The following is a 21,528-nucleotide window of genomic DNA, read 5'->3' as shown; positions in this document are numbered from 1 at the left end:
ACCGAACGTGTCAATGTCACTTTCAGGGGATAAAAAGGCAAACCAGGGATCTTGCCACCCATTAAAGATCTATGGTTTTCAAAAAATTTTTAAAAGTCTCCCCCCTCCTTTGGTTTGGCTCTTCACACAGCCAGTGTGTGTACTGACTGAGGACTTTGGCAGTCTGACTTCACACTATCTCTCTTGTTACTACTGAAAAGGTTTTATCAACTCCACTTGAGCAGGAGAGCCTTTCTAGAGTTCAGTGCAGAGCCAGGGATCCCGGGAGGCTCCCACAGAGACGAAGGCCTAGGGGCCCTGCGTTTGAAAGGTTACTGCTCTGCCTTTTATAGCAATCAAAAGTCACCTGTCTCTCCTGCCTGGGGTGACCAGGTGACAGATGCACTTTATGCCTCTTATTGCTGGCTTGTTCCAGTGTGGCTGGTGCTCCTTCGATGGGTGTTGACAACACCCCACAGAGAGCTGGCAGTCCTATCTGAAGGGCTCTAAGTGCTGGCAGCTGGCAGAGTAGATCAGAGGTGGGTGCTCACAGACAGGCCACCAGAAAGCATCCTCTGAGGCCATTTTCTACACAGTGCTTTTTGGTAGGAATTCTCTACAGTGCCTCTTCCAAAACCTCACTCAGACCACTGAAAAATATCTGGAATGCATGCATTTCTTCTCCCCCCACCACCCCTCAAAAACGTTTTGCTTGGGCTGAACAGAAACCAATATTCACGTTGCAGTAAACTACATTAGATGGGGACCACAACTAGGACTACATTGGATGTGGAGAAGCCAGTGACTTAGAATGAGCTCGTCCTGCTGGTGGAGGGACAGAAGCAAGCCACCTTAGAAATGCTGGTATCCTCTCTAGAGCAGGCCGGAAGGGGTGCTTCCAGAAACACTGGAAGACCAGTCACACTTCCGAGAGCAATGTGTCCGTTTTACACGGAGCCCTGGCTCCAGGGTTCCAATAGCTGGTTGAGGTTCTGCTGCTAATTAGCACAGGACCTAACGGCTACACCCCTCCCCTGATCGCTTGTGGAGACTGGGAACACTTGCTCTGCTGGTTTCTCAGTGTAACTGAGGCTCAGTATTTCTTTTAAACCTCTTTTAGTTATGGATTCATCATCAACCTTAAGAGTTCTTGTGATCAGTTGGAAGTTATGAGTTAAAAGATCTATAGATCAAGGTCATTCTAGCCTGACTGTATGGAATGATGCTATGGGCTGTTCAAGAGCTCCCACTGAAATATGCCGTCTTGGGTCTATCCCCTACCTGTTCCTCCATCCAGCGAAGCTCAGAGCAGCTACCACATGCCCTGCATGTACCTCCAATCCCAGGGCAGTTCTAGCGGACACAGCCCTGCGAAGGTTTGGGTAGGGGATCGCCAGACACTAAATCCCTTATACTTGGAAAGTCTTGTCTTCATAGGACTCAGTGAATTTCCTATTTACCAGCCCCCTCAGCGCCACAGGATGCTTGAGGTGGGGTGGGGGAAGGAGTGAGGAGCAGGCTCGCAGTATCGCAGCCAATTAATCAGGGTGGTACCTGCAGTCATCTCCTCCAGTGCTGACCACATACTTGTCATCATGGGAGAAACGGATGTTCGTCACGTGAGCCGAGTGACCAAAGTAACGCTTATGTTTCGCCTGTGAGCAAAAGTGAGTGGAGACAGCTCAGAGACTCTGCTCCTGCCAGGAACCATGGAGCACTTCCCCTGAAGGATTCGGAGCCCTTTCCCAGCGCCCTCCTTCCATTTGCTCTGGGCATCTGTCAACCAGCCCTTCACTGGCTTTCCCATTGCCTCGCCCCACGACCCCACCGTCTGCCCTTCCCCCAGCTCCCAGGACTTTTCCTCCAGGGGAGATGGAGGGTGAGGGTTGCCAGATTGCCACAGGGCTAGATTCTAGATGGCCGCCCCGCTGTGGCCGCCTCACAGTGCAGGAGGGTGAGAGCGGAGGAGGAGGGCGAGCGCGGAGGAGGAGGGCGAGCGCGGAGGCAGTGCGGCAGGTTACTCCATGGAAGACTCACAAATTTTTCTGTGCATGGAAAATCAAAGAGCTTCACCAGCCCAAAGTCATCTCCTGTGACAATGTTCAGGCCAGCACGGGTCACACAGGCACAGTTAACGTCAGCCTTGTCTGCATTTCGCGGCCAGATGCCAATGACTTCGTCTCCCAGAATGCTGTTCCAACAGGAAGAAGTGTTAGAAGGAGACCTGTGAGACGGCTTCTCGCGGTCAGGCATCCTCTCAGGGATGAGAAAGGGACAGGAGTATCTGACAAAATTCAAGACTGTCACATGGCTCTTCCAGCAGGAAAGCATCTGTCCCCTCCCCCTCGACCCAGCTCTTACTGTTCTCTTCTGCCCGCGCCCCTTTCACAACTAAAAGAAAATTACTCCCATCTTTGATTTTCTCCCTCTTCCCTATAGTCCTCCTGAGTGTATGTTTGAAAGTGGGGACTCCTTCGAGCTCAGAGGTCGATGGCCTCTCTTCCCTTGACTTGGCGAGGCATTGTTCCTACGGAGCTGGCAGGGCCACCCTCCCACTCCCTCTTGCTGACTACAAGGGCGTCAGGAGCTGGGGATGGTTTCCCTGTGCTCGCTGGACAGGACTGGGGATTTGTAGGATGGATTACACAAAAGGAGGGACTTTGCATGCCCAGGCCAGATCAAATCCAAACTCTCAAACTGGTACCAAGAAGCTCCCCCCCCAAATAAAAAAGATACCTTTATCTTTGAGCTTCAGAGCCCAGCTACATACAAACTTGGAGGCTTAGCCTGAGACAAGAGACTCCCTTGTGACCTTTTCCTCAAGAAGTGGTGCCTGACCTGTGGTGGCGCAGTGGATAAAGCATCGACCTGAAACACTGAGGTCGCCGGTTCGAAACCCTGGGCTTGCCCAGTCAAGGCACATATGGGAGTTGATGCTTCCTGCTCCTCCCCCTCCTCTCTCTCCCCCTTCTCAAAAATGAATAAATAAAATCTTTAAAAAAATAAATAAATAAAAAATAAAAGTGGTTTTCTCCAGTCACCTTGTCCAGGAAGCCCAGGTGATCTTCTCAATGACCATGGCTTCGGTTACCTGCTTCCCCAGGGGGACCTCATGCACCTGGCGCTTGTAGGCTCCTGTTGACACCTGCAGAGCGGAAGGAAACCATCTCAACAGCCCACGACTCCCCTTCTGCTGTGCTGCTTCCCAGACCACTGGCCCAGCCGCCCCATCCCAGGACTTTTCTGTAAACCCGAGTGCAGCTGCAGGCTACAAAACCCTGGTCAGCCCAAGTTCACGTGAGCAGGGCGTTTTCCCACAGAATTTCTCACTATTTCCCAAAGACCCCAGGAGTGGTTCAAGGGGAGTTCCCAACCAGCAGCATCAGCATCCTCTGGAAATGTGTTAGAAATGCACATGCCGGGGCCCCACCCAGACCTACCAGATCAAACACTCAAGAGAGTGGGGCCCGGCAGCCTGTTTGTAACCAGGCCTCCAGGTCATTCTGATGCTCACTCAAGTCTGGGAATCCCTGCTCTGGGAGAGCCACGGTTCTTTGGTACAGAAGGCAGGCTAGTTTTCTCACAACTGCTATAGATGATTGTGGAAGCTGTAGGGCCTGACCCTTGCTTCTCTGAGAATCTTCTAGGGGAAACTGGTCATTATCCAGAAAATGACTGCTGCCTACATCTCAGGTCATGGAATGAGCTGAGATCTGTCTCACCTCAGGGCCTTTGGACAGATAGCCTGGAACAATATTTCAGCCCTGTTTGTTGGGCTGACTCCACATCCTCAGAGCTCAGCTTAAATACCACTGATGCAGAAAGGACATGAGTATAAATTCAGCCCTATTGAATGCTTCCACAGCATCCTGCACTATTTCTTCTCCGAACATAATAATTCGTAATTATATTTTGTGACCATCTGGTTAATGCTTGTCTTTTCCATTAACAAGTTCTTGCAAAATGAAAAAGAATAGTTTTTAAACAGCAAACTTTTTTAATTTTTTATTAAATTTAATAAAATAAATTTATTAAATTTATTTAATTTTTTATATATAAGGCAAGCCCCAGGAGAGCAGAGGCCAGGACCATTCTGTCCAAAGCCTGCCATAGCACCTCATTTATTACATTTCCCATAATGGACATGTCCTCTCTCCTTTCACAGTGAACATCCAACTGCAGCTCACAAATGCACTGTTTGTTCAGAGTGCTGGAGAAATTGTTTGGTCTGCAATTTCGAGGGTGGGAGCCCTCTATCCCATCCACGTGCTAGTTCCCACCAGCCCTTACCTCCTGGACCCACTGATGAGCTCTCACTCCATCCAGCCCATTATCTGGAATCCAGGTCCCAGGTGTAAAGGGGCCACACTACCCAGTAGGATTTGGATTGGAATTAAAAAAGAATAAGAAGTGACCAACTTCAGTGCAGCCTGAGAACTGGAACCTAGGAAGTTCTGAAGGCGAGGTGATGAGGAGGATTACAGATGATTAGAGCTGTGTTTCCTGCTTTTCTTATTGAACTCGACTATTTCAAATCCTATTTCTTTAACCTGCTTAAATTCTCTAAGCCTGTTTCTTCATTTACAAAATGGGGAAAGTAACTACCTAACAGGGTTTCTGTAAAGAGTAAATCAGCACATTGGCTGACACACAGTAAGCACACGATTAATAGAAGCCCTTGCTATTATTGCTGTTATTATTGATTGCCCCAGGTAACAGTAGAGCTGAAGCTACCTGAATGTATTTGCCATCTGCAGAGAAGTCCATCTGAATGACAAAGCTCGGGATATCTTTGCAGTAGCCAATGCGATTCAGGCTTGTGCCCTGAGTGAGGTCATAGAAGTCAACTGTGTGTTCCGAAGACCCAACGGCTAAGAATCTGCTGTCTGGGCTGATTCTAGAAAAAGCAATCCAAGAGCAAGGTCACTGGGGGCTGGTCAGATGTGAGGTGTGCTCTGGGACAGGCTCCCAGACTCAACAGCAGTGAGATCTCACTTCATTACTCACTTAGCTTCTCCTACATTATAGAGAATTAAACAGTTTCTCTGGATCAGAGCCTGAGGCACTAAGGAAATGCATGTGTGCAGGCTTCTGCAGAAGGGCATTTCACAAGAGGTTTTCACCACACTCTTGTGGAATTCAGTAAAGGTATGTCTGAGAATGGATGTGTGAGAGGGACTCCTTTCACAGTTGGCTTATTGAAAGGGACCTTCTTACAAATGAGTTCATTCCAGCCATGGCCCTTGGAATGGGAGCCCCTTGGAAGAATGCCTTTCTCCTCCCTGCCCAGAGCACCTGCTATGTACCTGATATCTTGGATAGCAGATTTCCGATCTCGTTTTTTCCCCCAAACTTTCAGGCTGTTCACCAACAAGATGACAAACTCTCCATTCTTCATGCCGATGGCCACCATCTCCCCGTCAGGGCTATAGGCTGCACACCTGGCTGCGTGGCCCAGATTCACCTTGTTCAGCAGCTTCTACATTGATACAAAGTAACAGCACCCGAGCCCTTGGCGGCCTCCGCTGGTCTCCAGGGCAGACCCTGTCCCAGGCAGGGCAGCCAGGCTACGTCTGCTGCCACTGTCGGCCTCCAAAGTGCTTGCTTCTAGGTACTGTCCTGAGGAGCTAGGTGGGCAATCGGTTTTGATGACAGCAGCGTGAGACACATCATGGTTTAGGGTAGGGGTTGGCGAACTTTTTCTGTAAATGGTTTGGACGTATTTCAGGCTTTGGGGTCCATATGATTTGTGGCAACCACTCAACTGCTGTTGTAGCACAAAAGCAGCTACAGACGCTGCTTTAATGAAAGAGTGATATAACTTGACAAACAGGCAGCAGGCCAACCTTGACCCTCCGGCCCTAGATTGCTAACCTATTATTGTTCAGGTAAGAGTTTGCACTTCCGCTTCTGTTCACATCCTGAATCCTGGCTCTCACTGGGCTGGGTGTGTTTGGTTAACTTACTTTTCCATTTTCCCATTTGAAAGAAGAATGATATTAATACTGGTCTTGCAAGGTTGTTGTAAGCATTAATAATAGTATATGTGAAGCATCTGGTATGTAGTAGGTATTCAATAAAAATGATAGCTGCTGTTAATAATCAGCATCATGATAACTGTGAACTTGCTTATAATATAGCCACGCTTAGGCTTTTTTGCATGGCTGTTCTTTGATCTGTACACTGAAAATAGGACTCAGACATTAAGTAGCCATTTTGTAATGAAACCAAGTACTTTAATTATTAAAAACTTAAGTACTTGTTTTAATATTAGACAAGGCTTGGTAACATTAATCTTTTTTTCCCTTGACTATTCCTTACTATTTTAGATTTTTACTCCAGATGATGTTTTTAAAATTATTTTTTGATATTTTAAATTGTTTTTCCAAATTCTAAGAGAAGCTTTCTTGCGATTTTAATTGAAATGTTCCATCTGGGAACATTTAACATTTTAATCATTTTTAGTCTTCTTTTACAGGGAAGATGATTTCTCTCTTTCGTTTTTAAAGGTTTTGTAGGTTCTTCCATGACAAGAGAATAATTATTCTCATTTAGATTATTCCCACTATAATGGGACTTCTTTCATTAGGTTCCTGACTTAATTATTGACCTGTGGTTGACTGCTTTTTAACCCCACCCCAGGCATGGCCTCTCCTAACTACTCTGTGAGGCCCACGTGGGTGGGCACCAGAACCAGGCAGAGCAGGCCCCTCACCTTGTCAGCCAGGTCCCAGATGCGGGCTGTGCCGTCATTGCTGGCAGAGATAAAGATGTCCTTGGACGGGTGTGTGGCCAGGCCCCAGATCTCCCCTTCCATGTGTCCATCAATCAGGATGTTGGAAGCTGCGTTTTTTTCACCAACTTCAATTATTTCTCCATCTTTGGTCCCCACTAAAATTTTTCCCTGTTGTAATCAAAACACTATTAGAAAAATGAAAAATACTGTATCTTCCTACTCGGATGAATTATCTAGCGTAGTCAAATTCACAGCGGCAGCAGGAGGCAGTTGCCATGGGCTGGTGGGAATGGGGACTCACTGTTCCATGGGTACAGTTTCAGGTCTGCACAGTAAGAAAAAGTTCTGTGAGTGGATGGCGGTGGTTACACAAGGATGAATGTGTTACATACCATGAAACTGTACACTTAAACAGGATTAAGATGTATATTCTATGCTATCTATATTTTGCCACGATTTAAACTAATTTTTTGAAAACACTATCAGGACATCTTGGGAAAGGGGAGAGGTGTTTTGTTTTCGGCTGAGTCACCACCCTGAAGCGATCTCCTTCCACCTTCTCACTTTGTCTTTTCTCCACCAATCACTCTGGGTGAGAGCCTCAGCCCAGAATTCTCCATCACCCAGTCTCTGCTAGCTCATCCCGGGACTGCAGGCTCAGCCAGTGTCTGCTCTCAGACAGCTCACCCCCTGCTGGGCTCTTCCTGCCGTGGGACAAAAGTCCATCTCGGATGCCTTCCAGCTTAGACCTCGTCCTGCCTTCATCTCTCACACATCTAAGTCCCCTTCCAGATGGCTGCCATTTATCTCTGTACACACCACATCTCCAATATCAAGTCATGTGGACTACAGTGTCAGGTTTGCCTTTGTGTGTGTGTGTGTGGCAGAGACAGAGAAAATCAGAGAGAAGGACAGATAGGCACAGACAGACAGGAAGGGAGAGAGATGAGAAACATCAATTCTTCGTTGCAGCTCCTTAGTTGTTCATTGACTGATTTCTCATATGTGCTTTGACTCCGGGGGCTACAGCAGAGTGAGTGACCCCTTGCTCAAGCCAGCGACCTTGGACTCAAGCTGGTGAGCCTTGAGTCTTGCTCAAACCAGATGAGCCTGCACTCAAGCTGGCGGCCTTGGGTCTTGAACCCGGATTGGGTCCTCCGCGTCCCAGTCCGACGCTCTATCCATTGCACCACCGCCTGGTCAGGCTCAGGTTTGCCTTTTTTATGGAGAGCATCTAGGAAGCAAATTCTTAGATTCTTACCAATCCAAAAATATAAACCAAGGTATTAAATAGAAGATATTTGTTTTCAAGTGCACTGGAATCTCCTGGGGGTATTAAAAAAAGAAAAGGGAAGAAGGAAAACATGCCCAGTAGATTCTGATTTGCCAGCTGTGGCAGGGGCCATATTTTCTAAGAAACACCACAGTTGTTTTTTGATATTCAGCCAAGGTCTGCCTTGAAAACCAGTGACTTGAATCAGACAATTTGGTGGCCCTTACTCTCTCCCTCACTGACTGCATAACCTTGAGCATGGGCAAATTATTCAATATCTCTATGCCAATGATAATATTATCTGTAATAATAGCACCTAACATCTGAATGTGGCCATGTGCCAGGCATGATGAAAGGCAGTGGGCATGTGTAATGCATGTGATCCTCATAACAACCGTGGTCTGGACACAGGTTAAATAACACGCATACGTCACAGACCCAGTTCTACTGGGTTAGTCGCCGTTTGCACCCAGGTCTGACTCTAAGCTACCTCCCCAATGCAGTATATATCGATACCTAGGAGTCTTGCTTTAAGGGTTCAGGAACTCAGCACAGGAAAAGTGCCTAGCTGGTGTGAAAAATGACAAACGGAGCCATCTCAAAATGGAGTTGGAGCTGCATTCTAGAACTCCCTTGCACGTCTTGTTCCTTGAATCTTTTGACTGGGCCAGCTCTTTGGACTGCATGAAAACCAACTCTCTTCTTTTGTAAAGCCAGCAGGAAAGTGAACCTTCTCACCACCAGGATTGTGATTATAGACTTTCTATCTGAAGACAGAATCATTAACAATCATGGGTAGTCCCGAGTAGCTCAGCTTGTTACCATCTAGGTATTCTTTCTTCTTTTCACGCAATTATTCCCTTTTCTCCTCATGTAAAACCCTCTTGCTTTCACCCTGCAATAGGGGCACTAATTGGGTTCCTGCCTAAATTTGTGCTCCCTAGATTGCAGTTTTTGATCCCAAATAAACGTTGGTTGCTACCACTTTCGACTGTCTAATTTTAGGCAACCGCTGGGAAGGTGATGCACGGACTCTCACTGGGACCCCTCCCTCCTGGCCTGCCCCGTGGGCGGAGGGCGCGAGGGCAGACCAGCCCCGTGTGCAGACGTGTGAGAGCAGAGCAGACCCACGGGCGGCCGGCGCCAGGGCAGACCAGCCCCGTGGGCAGACGTGTGAGAGCAGAGCAGACCCGCGGGCAGCCGGCGCGAGGGCAGACCAGCCCCGTGTGCAGACGGCCGTGCACTCACCTTGCCGCGGCACACGGAGCGCACGCACTCCACTGGCTGCCCCGTCTCCAGCTGGAAGGCGCGGCAGCGCTTCATCTCCTGATCCCACAATTTCACGGCACCTCCTTCTTTGGTCCTAAAAAACGATCAAGAGGAATTCCATGTTACCCCTTGGCTTCAGACTTCCTCATGACCCTCCACAGCCCCCTCGCTCTGTCACCTCCTTAAGGTCACCGGCACCCGGAGCCCAGTAGGACTGACCCTCCAGCGTGGCCCTTTTCTTGGGCCCTGCTGATGAGCCATCACAAGCCCTTGATTTTCTAAAATGCCTTCAAATATCATGATCTTGGAAGGAAAGAGAATTGTAATCTAGAAAATCAAACATTTTATTAGCTCAAACACAGAGAAATAAATGTTTCTCCTGTTTTTCTGCTTCGTTGTCACAGTTTCCCTCTCCCCACTGGAATGGCTCTCTCCTGTTTTCACTTCTTCCCCTGAGCTACCCAAAGTCACACTTGAACAGCGAAGCCACTTAGATCTCCTCAAGAATACCTCTCAGTTTTTAAACTACCGTGAAATAGCTGTCTCCTCTCATGCTTACTGCTGAAGGCTTTGACTGGAGAAGTGGCAGATTGATCTCCCAGCTGCAGAAAAGACAGGAGACTGCAAATCTGCACTTGCTCCAAGTTGTCAGTTCCTCCCAAAACTAAACAGCGAGACCACTGGTTCCCAGAGAAGCTTTGCTTACGGCCGCTCTTTTCCGCCAGTCACTATGAGTCCGTCCCGGAGGGTCGTGTACATGGTGAAGACAGGGCCTGTGTGCGCCTTGGCCACCAGCCGGATGAGGAAGTGGTCCTTCCACACATAGACGTCCCCATTGATGGCACCCGTGAAAGTGAGGTTGTTCTGTAAACAAAGGGACACCTTCCACACCAGGACACTCAACAACAGCTCTCCACGGGGGCCCTTCCCAGACCCCTGCTCCTCTGTTAAGGAACCAGAGCTGGAGAAATGCAAACATGCACTCGAGCTGACCTTCTGTGCTAAGTAAGGAAAGGCAATTTGCAGCTAACCCCAAATAGCGTATAATAAATCACCTGGTTTTGAAATTCATTTCATTGTACTTTGGGGCTTGTGACTTCCCCACTGAACACAGCTCTGCATAAAGTGAATTTCCATTCTGTGGGCAAGTCTCAGGGGATCGGAAGTGACGGGCAGGACCCCACCTGAAGGACACTTTCCTGGGCTCATCTAGGTGGGTACATCCACAGCTGGAGGGCAAGAATGGGCTGTGTTCCAAAACATCCCCAGGGCGTCTTGCCAGTGGACTGAGGGCCCCGCTCCGCCCATTTAAGGATGTCAGTTGGGGGAACTGGTGGTACACGAGGGCTGAAAAGGGACGTTCTACAGTAGTAGGAACAACCCACCTCCTCCGTGCTGTCTAACCCAGGCCTGGCAGGCTTCCAAGTCCGTCTGCCTCCAGAATAATGAGCCCTCTGCCCTGAGTGGGGCCCTACCTTTTCTAACATTATTTTTAACTTAGAAAATGAAATTTCATGGGTGACACTGATCAATAAGAGTACTCTGGTCTCAGATAAACATTTCTATAGCATTTGAACTGTGGCCATCACCCAAAGCCAAATCATTTTCTGTCTCTATATATTTATCCCTCTTTACTCCCCTTCCTTTTCTAACATTTTGAGGGGGGAAAATATAGTCAGCTCACCCAGCTGTGCTCAGGAAAGGGAGCAGTGATTGCAAATAAGCCGATGAAGCCAGTGGCAATGGCTTTCTTGTGGTTCACAGCTTCTTGGCCAGACTCCTTCCTCATGCCCCCAGCCCACCCCACCGAGCCCAGGGCTCAGGTCCCCTGTCGGGAAGCTCTGCTGGAACTCACAGCACCGAAGGCCACGGAGAGCATCGTCTGCATCTTGGCAGCCTCCATGGACCCGATGACCCCCTTCTTGTAAAGGAGGGCGCTGCCTGCCAGCGTCCAGAACTTCATATGTTTGACACCGACAGACACAAACTGCGTGTCTGAATCGGGGCGAAATTCCACCACAAATATGCGCTCCAGGTGACCCCCTCGGCTGGCCACCTTGGCACCTGTGTGGATGAGAGAGGCCCATGAGGTGGCCATGCCGAGCCCTCGGGCCAGAGGACGCCCCAGCCCAGGATGGCTCCCCACCCAGCGAGCCCAGGGCCCACGCCAGTGTCCCTGCTTCTCTCACAGCACCCTGCCCCCTCCGACACTGCTCCCGAGGTGGGAAGAGGCTGTGTCCGGGTAAATTTCCAGAACAGCAGGTGCTGCTAACATAACCCCTGCCTCCACCCCACTCCACCCCACCCCACAAGCCGTATCCAGGCCCCTGTGAACAGGTAAGGACAGCCTTGGAGAAGGAAGCTTTCAGGTAAGATAAAAAGGGCAAATGGCTTAAGCCCCCCCCCTCCCCCATCACCGTAAGACTCATCCCCATGGGAGTACAGCCCCCCGGAGTGTCACTGAAGGCTCAGTCTTTTAGCCTTAATTTCCCTCCAGGATTCTCCATTCTTATTTTCTTTTTAAATAAAGGTCCTCATATTCCATTTTCCTTTATGGCTTTTAGGGTTAATTTTTTTTTTTTTTTTACCTTTTACATTTTTTTTTTTTACCTTTTACATTTAATAACTAATTCTTCCCTCAACTCCACTTATTTATGCTTTTGACTTGTCTCAAGTTTTTCTTTTTTTCTTCTGAGTTTTATTTAACCTTTGTTCTAATCCAATCCCGATGCCACCATTTATTTGTAGAACAACTTTGGACAAGGGAGTCAGCCTCTCTGTGCCTCGGTTCCTCCTCTGTAAACTGAAGAGAAGAAGAAGCCCCATCTTTGCAAGTGTCGTGAGGATTAAAAGAACTGATACAAGTGAGCCCCGCGGCACGGTGCTCGCCGAGTGTTCCTGCGCCATCGCTGCTATCATCATTCTTAGCTTCTTTATAAATCTCTCGGCACCTGTTCTTTTAGCCCTTATTTTAAACTGCATCTATTTTTGTCTCATCAGCCCTTGAGCTTTTAATTTTTATTTTAAACTTCACATTCTCTTAACTTGCTCTTAATGGTTAGTTCCAATTTTCCTCTTATTTCCTCTCCCTACATTATTCACTCACATGTAATTTTCTTCCCCTCTTCCTTATAACTTACACTTATTTACCCATGTGTTTCTATAACGGCTCTCTCAAAGAGTGGTGATGGCATGTTCTTAATGCAGCCAGACCACCGCCAGCCTGTGGACACTCCCTCCTGGAATCGCCGCCCAGGGACAGGGAGGGTGGGGAGGGCTGCAGGCCACCTCTCACTCCCGGCCGTAAGTTGCTGTGCAGGTGAAATGTTTGACTTCCTGGAATAGACCCCTCTCTACCTTGGGTCCATGGTCCCTAAGGATGCCATCAACTAAGTTAAAAGACAACAGAGTGGGAGAAAACATCTGTAAAACTTATAAGGGACAATGAACATTAAGAATCAAAAGAACTGCAGATTATAAGACAAACAGCCCTCCTGCCTCCAGCAGAAAAAGGATGTGAACAGCTGAACCCCAGAAGCAGTGATACACAAGTAGTCAATAAAGTGATGGAGAGAGTTCAGTGGCCGCAGGGGAAATGCAAAATAAAACAATAAGAAGATGCACATTTCTTCCAAGTCTCTGTTTTTTCCTGGTTGTAATCTTGTGAACACTTCTAACTGTGCAGATGCCATCTCCCTCTGGGCACTGGCTTCTCGGTTGCTCAGAACAAATTTCACACGAGTATCTAGGATCTGGCAACAGGCAGGTTATATAATAAGCTCATTTTTTTTTTTAAACTCTTACCTCCCCCCCCACACACACACACTTTCAAGAGTTCCACAAACTAATTAACAAATGAGGAATGAATCATATTCTCCTGAATGGTAACAAAAATGTACATACACCTCCCTGAAAACACTATTTATCTGTACGCCGGACGTGAAGTTAAGGAAACACCACACACATCAGCTCAGAAGAGCTGGTGAGAGGCTGTTACCATCACCGGCTCAGAACCCACCTGTACAGGCCTAACTGCTGGTTCCAACAAAGACAATGGGCGGCGAGTTACCGAACAGGAGGCTTCCTGTTTTCCGAGGAGCTTGTTAAAAAGTTCTGGCTCCACCAATTCTCCCTCAGGAGGTCAGAAGGGGCCCCCAGTGAGGAAAGGTCCTGCCCAGAGGGACAGAGGAGGGAAGTGAGGAGGGCGAGCCTGAACTGGACAAGACGAGACTGGGTAGGGGCCAGAGCTTCCTTCCAAGGAAGTAGGAACGCACTTGGTCTTGGCGACCGCAGGGAGCGGAGTCACTGGTGTATAAGAAAGGCATGACACCTGACCTGTGGTGGCGCAGTGGATAAAACGTCAACCTGAAATGCTGAGGGTGCCGGTTCAAAACCCTGGCCTTGCCCGGTCAAGGCACATATGGGAGTTGATGCTTCCTGCTCCTCTCCTCTCCTCTCCTCTCCTCTCCTCTTCTCTCCCTCTTTCTCTCTCTCTCTCTCTCCCCCCCCTAAAATGAATAAATAAAAATAATTAAAAAGAAAGCATGACGACACAACTCATGACCTCACAGAAGGAAGGGCTTTAGAAGAACTTTGCAAGAGCAAGCGGGCTGCCTTGTGAAGCGACAAGGGCCACATCCCTGAAAGTGTTCAAGGAGAGGATGGGAGTCGGTCTGAAACGCAGGCGGAGGAATTCCTCCAGGGCGAGGACGCTGCCTGGGCAGGAAGACTAACCTCGTCCTGTCAACTCAAGGATGCCACGAGGCTATCATTTAAGAAGCTAAATTTCTCATCTGGGGTTGAGTCTATTTAGTCAGCTGGCCAGGACATAGTGAGGAATGAACCCACAGCCCCAAGCTACAGATTACAGGGCTATTTAGACACATACTCACAGATAAGAAAATGAGAAAAGGATGAAGGTGATGAGTGAATGTCATCGTAAAAGCCCGCATGTCCCCAACCTCTTTTCTGCACGTGGGAGCTCAGGAGGGATTGGAACTTGTCTCCTGCTGTGCTCATCTCTCTGGAGGCTCCTCTCAGCACCCCCCCACGGGACGATGCTGAGATAATGGGACGCGGAAGCCCTGGGTCAGAGCCATGCTGTCTGTGTGTGTGCCGGCTAACATGCCCCAGAAACGGGCTCTTCTGCTGCAGACAGACCTCATTAATGTCCTGACTAATTGGATCTGCTTCTGCCAGCCTGAGAATATGCTCACAAGGTGGCACATCTTTGATTCTAAGATAATCGTAAGTTTAGTAGCAGCCTCTTTCTCTGTGTGCATGTGTGTTGTGCATCAGGGAAGGGGAAGAAAGAAAGAAAACCAGCTAAATTAAATATAAACCTTGATTATAAGATGAATCCCCATTTCAAAAAAAGTAAAATATAAAAGAAAAATTAAGTTTCTAAGACTATGGTGGAAAACCATGTCCCCAGTTCCTGTAATAAGACAACCCAGGTGACAAGGCTGCAGCCGGATCCAGGAGTCACTAGAAAGCATGCTGAGAAGGCAGTCGGGTCAGAGGCTGTCAGGACGGAAATGGAGGGGGCTGCTGCCTCTGTTGGAGGACGAAGGCTGCCGCAGGGGGCGCTCTCCCACAGTGCCCCACGCCTCTTCGCTGACCATCACAGGCCTGCCCTGGCCAGCCCCTCCTGGCCACGGGGCCCAGGGATGCAGTGGTGTCCAGGGAGCAGTTTCTCCAGGATCCCAATAGCCCCGGTGTCCGCTGGCCCAGCGGCAGTGCCTGCCTCCGCGGGCTCCACGGGGAGGCAGCCCCAGGTTGGGGCCCAGCCCACGCCAGCGCAAGCCTCCCTCCCAGACGGACAGGGAGCTCAGCTTCGTACCTTCCTGCCAACGCCAGACGGTGATGGTGTGCTCGGGGTCCACGCCCACCGACACCAGCAGCTTCCCGGTAGCACTGAAGTTGATGTAATTCACCCCCTTAGAGTGGAAGCACCGCAGCATGGAGAGGGTGTGCTTGCTCATGGCGTCCCAGACGTGGATTGAAGGTGTCGTACCTGAATGTGGGAGGTGTGACAAAGAGCTCAGGCTGGAGAACAGCGAGCCCCGGCCACACTTACGTTCATCTAAAGGTCTTTTGAAGACAAGTGCTCAGGGGCCTTGCAGTTACTGGGCCGAAGAGACCTGCAGCCTGACCTGGCCAGAGGGAAAAGGCAACAGCAAACATCTGCTGTGCCTTTGGAGACAGCTAAGGGCACTTACACCCAACACGCACACTTGTGGGGAGTTTATACAAAGGAGACTGATGAGGTCAACGATTTGTATCTGCTACTCAGCCAAATACAATCAGCAAACACGATACAGCGACATGATTTTGCGGTGCAGATTCAAACTACTCACGATGGAACAGCCGTACCTGAGGTCTCCGCAACATCACCTGCGTGAGGTGGGCAATGGCAATGAGGAAGCGGCAAGGGAAAACAACAGCTAAAATAAGTCATGTTTCCAACAGTGAAGCACTAAACATCAGCATCAGAAAATTTCAAAGTAAATTTAAAAATGGACATGGGGTCAATGAAAACAAGCAGGGAGATATGTTTGTAAAAACTGCCCTTGAAACAAGCGAGTTAAACAAAAGAAACACTTCACAAATGTGAATCGGTTCACATTTGTCGCTGGCAGTTTCCTGGGGCACAGAGGAGCCAGGCACACACACTGCAGTCCACCAGGTTTCAGACACGGCGCTCTTCCTTTGAAACCTGGGGTCTGAAAAATTATCCTCATGAGGTCACAGAGGTGAGCCCATATTTATTTAGAATATCATGCTATGGCCTGACTTCAGGGCTCCTCAGAATCACCAGTCACTGGATGCATCAACTCAAGCAACACAGATACATTCAGGGCTCAAAAAAATCAACAGCAACATCAACAAGAAGGGGTGGGTGTCCGTGAGCCGCCCTCCCTGCCCCAGTACGGGCTAGGCCAGCACTCCCGCTCAGCGGGGAGGACCTCGGCCGCAGCGGGCCCTCCTACCTATCTGGCTCGTGGCCACCACATTCCTGTACTTGGGGTGCTGGTTCACCGTGAGGCAGAGGATGTCGTCCGTGTGCTCCAGGTAGAAGCTCTGGCTCCCTGGGGAGAGACGTGGATGGTGAGCTGGGGAACCTGGAGTCCTCGGGGCAACCCCAAGGCTTCGTGTGGAGTCTGGAAGTGCCCTGTAAAATGAGAATTTACCCCCCAAATTCTCACTTCAGACTCATCCTTGGGGAGACAAGAGATCACTTTTTACATTTACACAGTCTGTTGTGGGTCTGAGAGGAGAGCAGGTGTCATATATAATACATATAAGCTCCCTTCGCTCCTTCCCACTGTCCTGTGTGGGCCCTGAGCACAGCCCGTGCAGAGGCCTCCGGAGTCCGGAATAATGACATTCAACGTTTCCTGCTGCCCTTGGCTGAGGGCTGACGGCTTCTCAGTGTCCACCTCCGAGCAGGGTGGGGTGGGGGCCTGGAGGTAACGCTTTACTGAGCAAAATGGCGCCATCTACTCACTGGGAAGGGCAGACAGTGAAATAAGGAAACACAGACGGTTCCTGACTCATAATGGTTAGACTTTAAGGAAGGCAACACACATTCCGCAGGAACCATACCATGAATTTTAAACTCTGATCATTTCCCGGGCTAGTGACCTGTATTCCAGTTCTCTGGTGACGCTGGGCAGTGTGGCAACACACAGCAGCAAGCCACTGCTCCCAGTCAGGCATGTGGTCAGGCGGGTAAACAGCTGATACTCTACCATACCCTCTGTGTTAGGAGATCTTGCCTGACTGTAGGTGGGCAAAATATAAGTGTTCTGAGCACATGTAAGGTAGGCTAGGCTAAGCTATGATGTTCTGTAGGTTAGGGGTATTAAATGCATTTTCATCTTATGATATTTCCAATTTACGATGACCCTGTCAGGATGAAACCCCGTAAGTCAAGGAGCATCTATACTTAGAGAATCCCTTTGTATCATGCTTACTCATCACAGTGCCAATCCACTTGGGGGCCTGAATATGCACACACGGGGGGGTGGTTCACCCCCTAAAGCCCCAACTTGACATATGTCACAGGAAGTGGAAGAAAAAGAAATACTTGATCATTGTGGCAAATGGGTTTGCTGTCAAAATGGGCCTCGGTAAACTCGCCCAAATAGCCGAGAACGAGAGGTGAACGCCAGCACTGACGTACAAGGAGATCACACATTGCTATTAGAGTGAGAAATGAGGCTAGAAAATGGAGAAAATACACAGGAAATTTCAAGGCCCTCCTCCAAAAGAAAGACAAGTCAGCATGTGCCTAGTGATTTCATTGTCTAAAAAACTTATTCATCAACAATTACATAAATTGGGAAGGACACAAACATTTGAAAAGAAAAAAAGGTTTTTGAAGATAGAAAGCAAGTAAGGCAAATATTAACATTTAAATCTGGTAGTCAAGATATGGATATCTGTTACATTAATTTCTGAATGCTTTTTGCTTGGGTTATTTCTCTTTTTAAACTTTTTAAATTTAAGAATGTGCCCTGGCCAGATAGCTCATTTGGTTAGTGCCCTGGTCAGCAAATGGCAGCTTGTGAGCCACACGCGGCTCTTTGGCCCCTTGAGTGTGGCTCTTCCACAAAATACCACGTGCGGGCACTACCTCAATAAGGAATGTACCTACCTATATAAGTTTAAGTTTAAAAAATTTGGCTCTTGAAAGAAATTTCAATCGTTGTACTGTTGATATTTTGCTCTGTTGACTGAGTTTGCCGACCACTGGTTAGAACATTGTCCCAAAGCATAGAGTTTGCTGGGTTAATCCCCTGTCAGGGCACATACAGGAACAGATTGATGTTCCCCCCCCCCTCTCCTCCTTCCCCTCTCTAAAATCAATAAAATAAACATTTAAAAAATAGAAAAAAATAAATTTAAGAGTCATCATACAGTTGAGGGACATTTTGGGTACTTTTATTGTTTACATGTTCTCATTTTCATTGCAAATCCAGCTAAATAATCAAAACAAACAAAACTTGAAAATCTGACCTGTTAAAATGTTGGTCACTGTTAAAAGTGAGTGAGAAGCCTGACCAGGTGGTGGTGCAGTGGATAAAGCATCGTCCTAGGATGTGGAGGACCCAGGCTCAAATCCCCGAGGTCGCAGGCTTGAGCCCAAAGGTCGCTGGCTTGAGCAAGAGGTCACTCGCTCTGCTGTAGCCCCCCAGTCAAGGCACATATGAGAATGCAATCAATGAACAACTAAGGAGCCACAATGAAGAACTGATGCTTCTCATCTCTCTCCCTTCCTGTCTGTCTGTATCTTCCCTCTCTCTGTCTCTCTCTCTCTCTCTCTCATACACACACACACACACACACACACAAGAGTGAGAAAATTTCCCCTGTGCCTTGTTCTTGGTTACCATTGTAGGAATTTCCCTAGTCTCCACACCCTCTTTTTTGCTTTTCTCCATCCGCTCAGCCTCCTGGTGCTGACAGAAACATAGACATCTCTCTTGACACCTCTGATTCTTCAAGCATGAGCCTGAGCATTTTCTAGAACTAAATGATACCAGTCTGGAATAGAGAGGAATGGCTTTAAAGGGAAGAGAATGCTTATGCTTTGGGTCATCTAAAGAGTGGGAAAGGGCATATAAAGGCTACAGTAAAAGCCTGCATTCAGAGTGACATTTCCCGGCAGCTCAGTCACCTGTGGAGAGGTTCTGAACAACGCCTGCCGCGGCGGTGTGGAAGATGATGTCAGCACCGTCGTTCAGGTAATGCAGGTTATTGCGACAGTCAAATCCTCTGTAGCCAAACACGTGGTCGAGAGCCAGCTCCTGCATTCCCACACAAAGATGAAAGAGGCCATTAAAGGAACAGGCCCACGCTGCTGGGACAACCACGTGTCTCGTGGGAACTGCATGGCCTGTGAAACAGCTAACCACTTGCTAAAAATATTTTGCTTCTCAACTAGCTGAGGGTAAAACACGCCCCCCTTTTAAGCTGTCTAGAATGCTAGGGGACAGGCTAACACACAGAATTATAGTGAGTTTTCTAAATAAACTAGATTTGCTTCCCAGCCCCTCAGGTGAGCCACAGTCTAGGGCAGTGGTAGTCAACCTGGTCCCTACCGCCCACTAGTGGGCGTTCCAGCTTTCATGGTGGGCGGTAGCGGAGCAACCAAAGTATAAATAAAAAGATAGATTTAACTATACTAAGTTGTTTTACAAAGATTTATTCTGCCAAACTTAGCAAAAATCCAACATAAAGTACTTGGTAAGTAATTATTATTATATGCTTTAGCTTGCTGTAACTCTGCTTTATAAATTTTATAAAGTAAAGTTACTTCCCTACTTTATAAATCACCATTACTGTGGAACTGGTGGGCGGTTAGAAAATTTTACTACTAACAGATACAAAAGTGGACGGTAGGTATAAAAAGGTTGACTACCCCTGGTCTAGATATTCACTGCTGCTCTGTAAAGGTTACCGAGTCGCTTCCAGTAGAGCTGAACGGTGGTTCCGAGATTTGCTCTGATTCCCACCAGTGCAGCTGAGCCCAGCAGAGCAGAATGCTGAGGTGAAGGCCGTGCTCATTCTGTTGTTGGGTGCCTGCCCTACAAAGTTTCTAATTTTTCCCCCCAACAACTAGATACTGTTCTGAGTTTCTAGTCTTTCTCTTCTTCCTGCCTTGTCTTCCATGACAAAGAGCAGTGGCTGATTCCGATTAGATGGGCCCTTAATTCACTCTGATGCACATGCATTGCGGGCAGTGGTCTGTGCAAGGCGCTGTGCTGGCTGGTGGGAGACAAGATTAAGATGTGGGTTCCTTTTCTCCAGGTTCCCTGATTCTGGCCTTTCCTTTCTCCAAAGCTCACCAATTGCACACATCAGGTTAATTCCCCTAAAATACCATACCATCTCCTTCCTCAACAACATGTGCTGACTCTCATGGCCTGTGGGGAAAAGCCCACATTCCTTACGTTGGCACAATTAGCCTGCACACCCATCTCCTGTCCCCCTTGGTCAAGTTGTCTTGTTTATTTAGCTCATATATCATGAGCTCTCCTACCTTTATATTTTGCTTTTTTAAATATCTCTCACCTGGAAAGCTCCTTTCTTTCAACTTAGTGTGTGCCAGCCCTTCAAAGTCCCTGCAACCTCATCCCTCGCCCCCATGTGCTTCCCAGAAACTGTATGTGTAATTATGTGACTTTCTGTCCTAGCGGGCAACTAACTCAGCTGGGCCAATCAGATGGTTTCTCTCAGGAACTGAGAATTTAGGCCTGGCTGCTTCACTGAGGAGATGTAAACTCAGGTGCTGGGTAGCACCTACAGTCTACCAGAGTCATTTCAAAAAGTCTGAAGAAAAAGAGGAGACTGTATCAGACACACAAGGCTCTGTTGGCAGAAAAAGGCCCCGTCTTTGCTTATGATGGCTTTTCAGCCCCTGGATCCTGTTGTTCCCGAATCTCAGCTGCATTTCCTGAGCTATGCTCAGGAAACATGAGTCCCATGATAAATTTCCCCAGTGAATCCCTCTTGTTTAATAAAAAATTAAGGATGGATTATTCTGACCTCAGAATGGGAGCTGGATGAGCAAGAAATAATGGCAGCAGAGTATGCGAAGGGCTGTGGGGGGAGGACTCAGGAGGGTTTAGGGCAAAGAGCATCAGAAAAGACTGTACAGAGAGGACACCAGAAGAGGGTTTAGAAGGACCAGGGTGTGGAGTGGCAGGAGGAGCTTCCAATCAGAATGGACCTTGAGGAGTTCTAATCTGGGGCCTGAAAGTACAAGGCAGCTTCAGAGGCCATTAGTAAAGGTTTGGGGTTGGAGATGTGAGTTATGGGGGAGACTCACAGGAAATGAGCTTGAAAGATAGCTCCTGGCTAAAGTTTTGAAACCAGTAATTCGAATTCCAATCACCAGCGTGGGAGTCTCTTGGTCTTAATGCCGAGGTAAAGCATGAAAAGTCATATTTCAAAGAGCTAACTGTGGGGCGGGGGCAGCAAGGCCTGAGGGCGGGGTACATCTGAAGGCAGGAGGCAGCTCTCAGAAAACAGCAGGTGCACCAGAGCTGCCTCCTCACGTCTCAGCAAGTGAATTCACACCCCTCAGGGACCTAACAAGTCACTGAACTGCCTTGAGCTAGTGTTCTCATCTGCAAAACAGGAACAGAAAAAGTACCTACCTCACAAGTGTCAGGTGTGTGTAAGATGCGTCAGGGGAAGTATGCTGCGTAGTCCCCATTGTCGCGGGGAAAGTGCTCCCACACCAGAGACAGTGAATGAG

At 48.3% G+C, this 21,528-nt stretch overlaps 1 protein-coding gene across 3 annotated transcripts in view; it reads right to left on the bottom strand.

Moving 5' to 3' along the window:
• Positions 1 to 21,528, bottom strand: part of EML6 (EMAP like 6) — a 283,824-nt gene that overhangs the window by 1,985 nt on the left and 260,311 nt on the right. For all 3 annotated transcript variants that reach the window (XM_066267137.1, XM_066267140.1, XM_066267139.1), the window contains exons 30-42: positions 18,943 to 19,072; positions 16,250 to 16,348; positions 15,633 to 15,653; positions 15,100 to 15,273; positions 11,113 to 11,321; positions 9,964 to 10,121; positions 9,237 to 9,351; positions 6,695 to 6,883; positions 5,286 to 5,458; positions 4,714 to 4,876; positions 3,021 to 3,124; positions 2,017 to 2,170; positions 1,534 to 1,634 (exon numbers count right to left, since the gene is read on the bottom strand). In XM_066267137.1, coding sequence (XP_066123234.1) covers positions 1,534 to 1,634; positions 2,017 to 2,170; positions 3,021 to 3,124; positions 4,714 to 4,876; positions 5,286 to 5,458; positions 6,695 to 6,883; positions 9,237 to 9,351; positions 9,964 to 10,121; positions 11,113 to 11,321; positions 15,100 to 15,273; positions 15,633 to 15,653; positions 16,250 to 16,348; positions 18,943 to 19,072 — 1,790 coding nt within the window. The remainder of the gene's footprint in view (positions 1 to 1,533; positions 1,635 to 2,016; positions 2,171 to 3,020; positions 3,125 to 4,713; positions 4,877 to 5,285; positions 5,459 to 6,694; positions 6,884 to 9,236; positions 9,352 to 9,963; positions 10,122 to 11,112; positions 11,322 to 15,099; positions 15,274 to 15,632; positions 15,654 to 16,249; positions 16,349 to 18,942; positions 19,073 to 21,528) is intronic.

This window comes from Saccopteryx bilineata, chromosome 3, assembly GCF_036850765.1.
Source record: "Saccopteryx bilineata isolate mSacBil1 chromosome 3, mSacBil1_pri_phased_curated, whole genome shotgun sequence".
Taxonomy (NCBI): domain Eukaryota; kingdom Metazoa; phylum Chordata; class Mammalia; order Chiroptera; family Emballonuridae; genus Saccopteryx; species Saccopteryx bilineata.
This window is presented reverse-complemented; position numbering and strand designations above follow the sequence as displayed.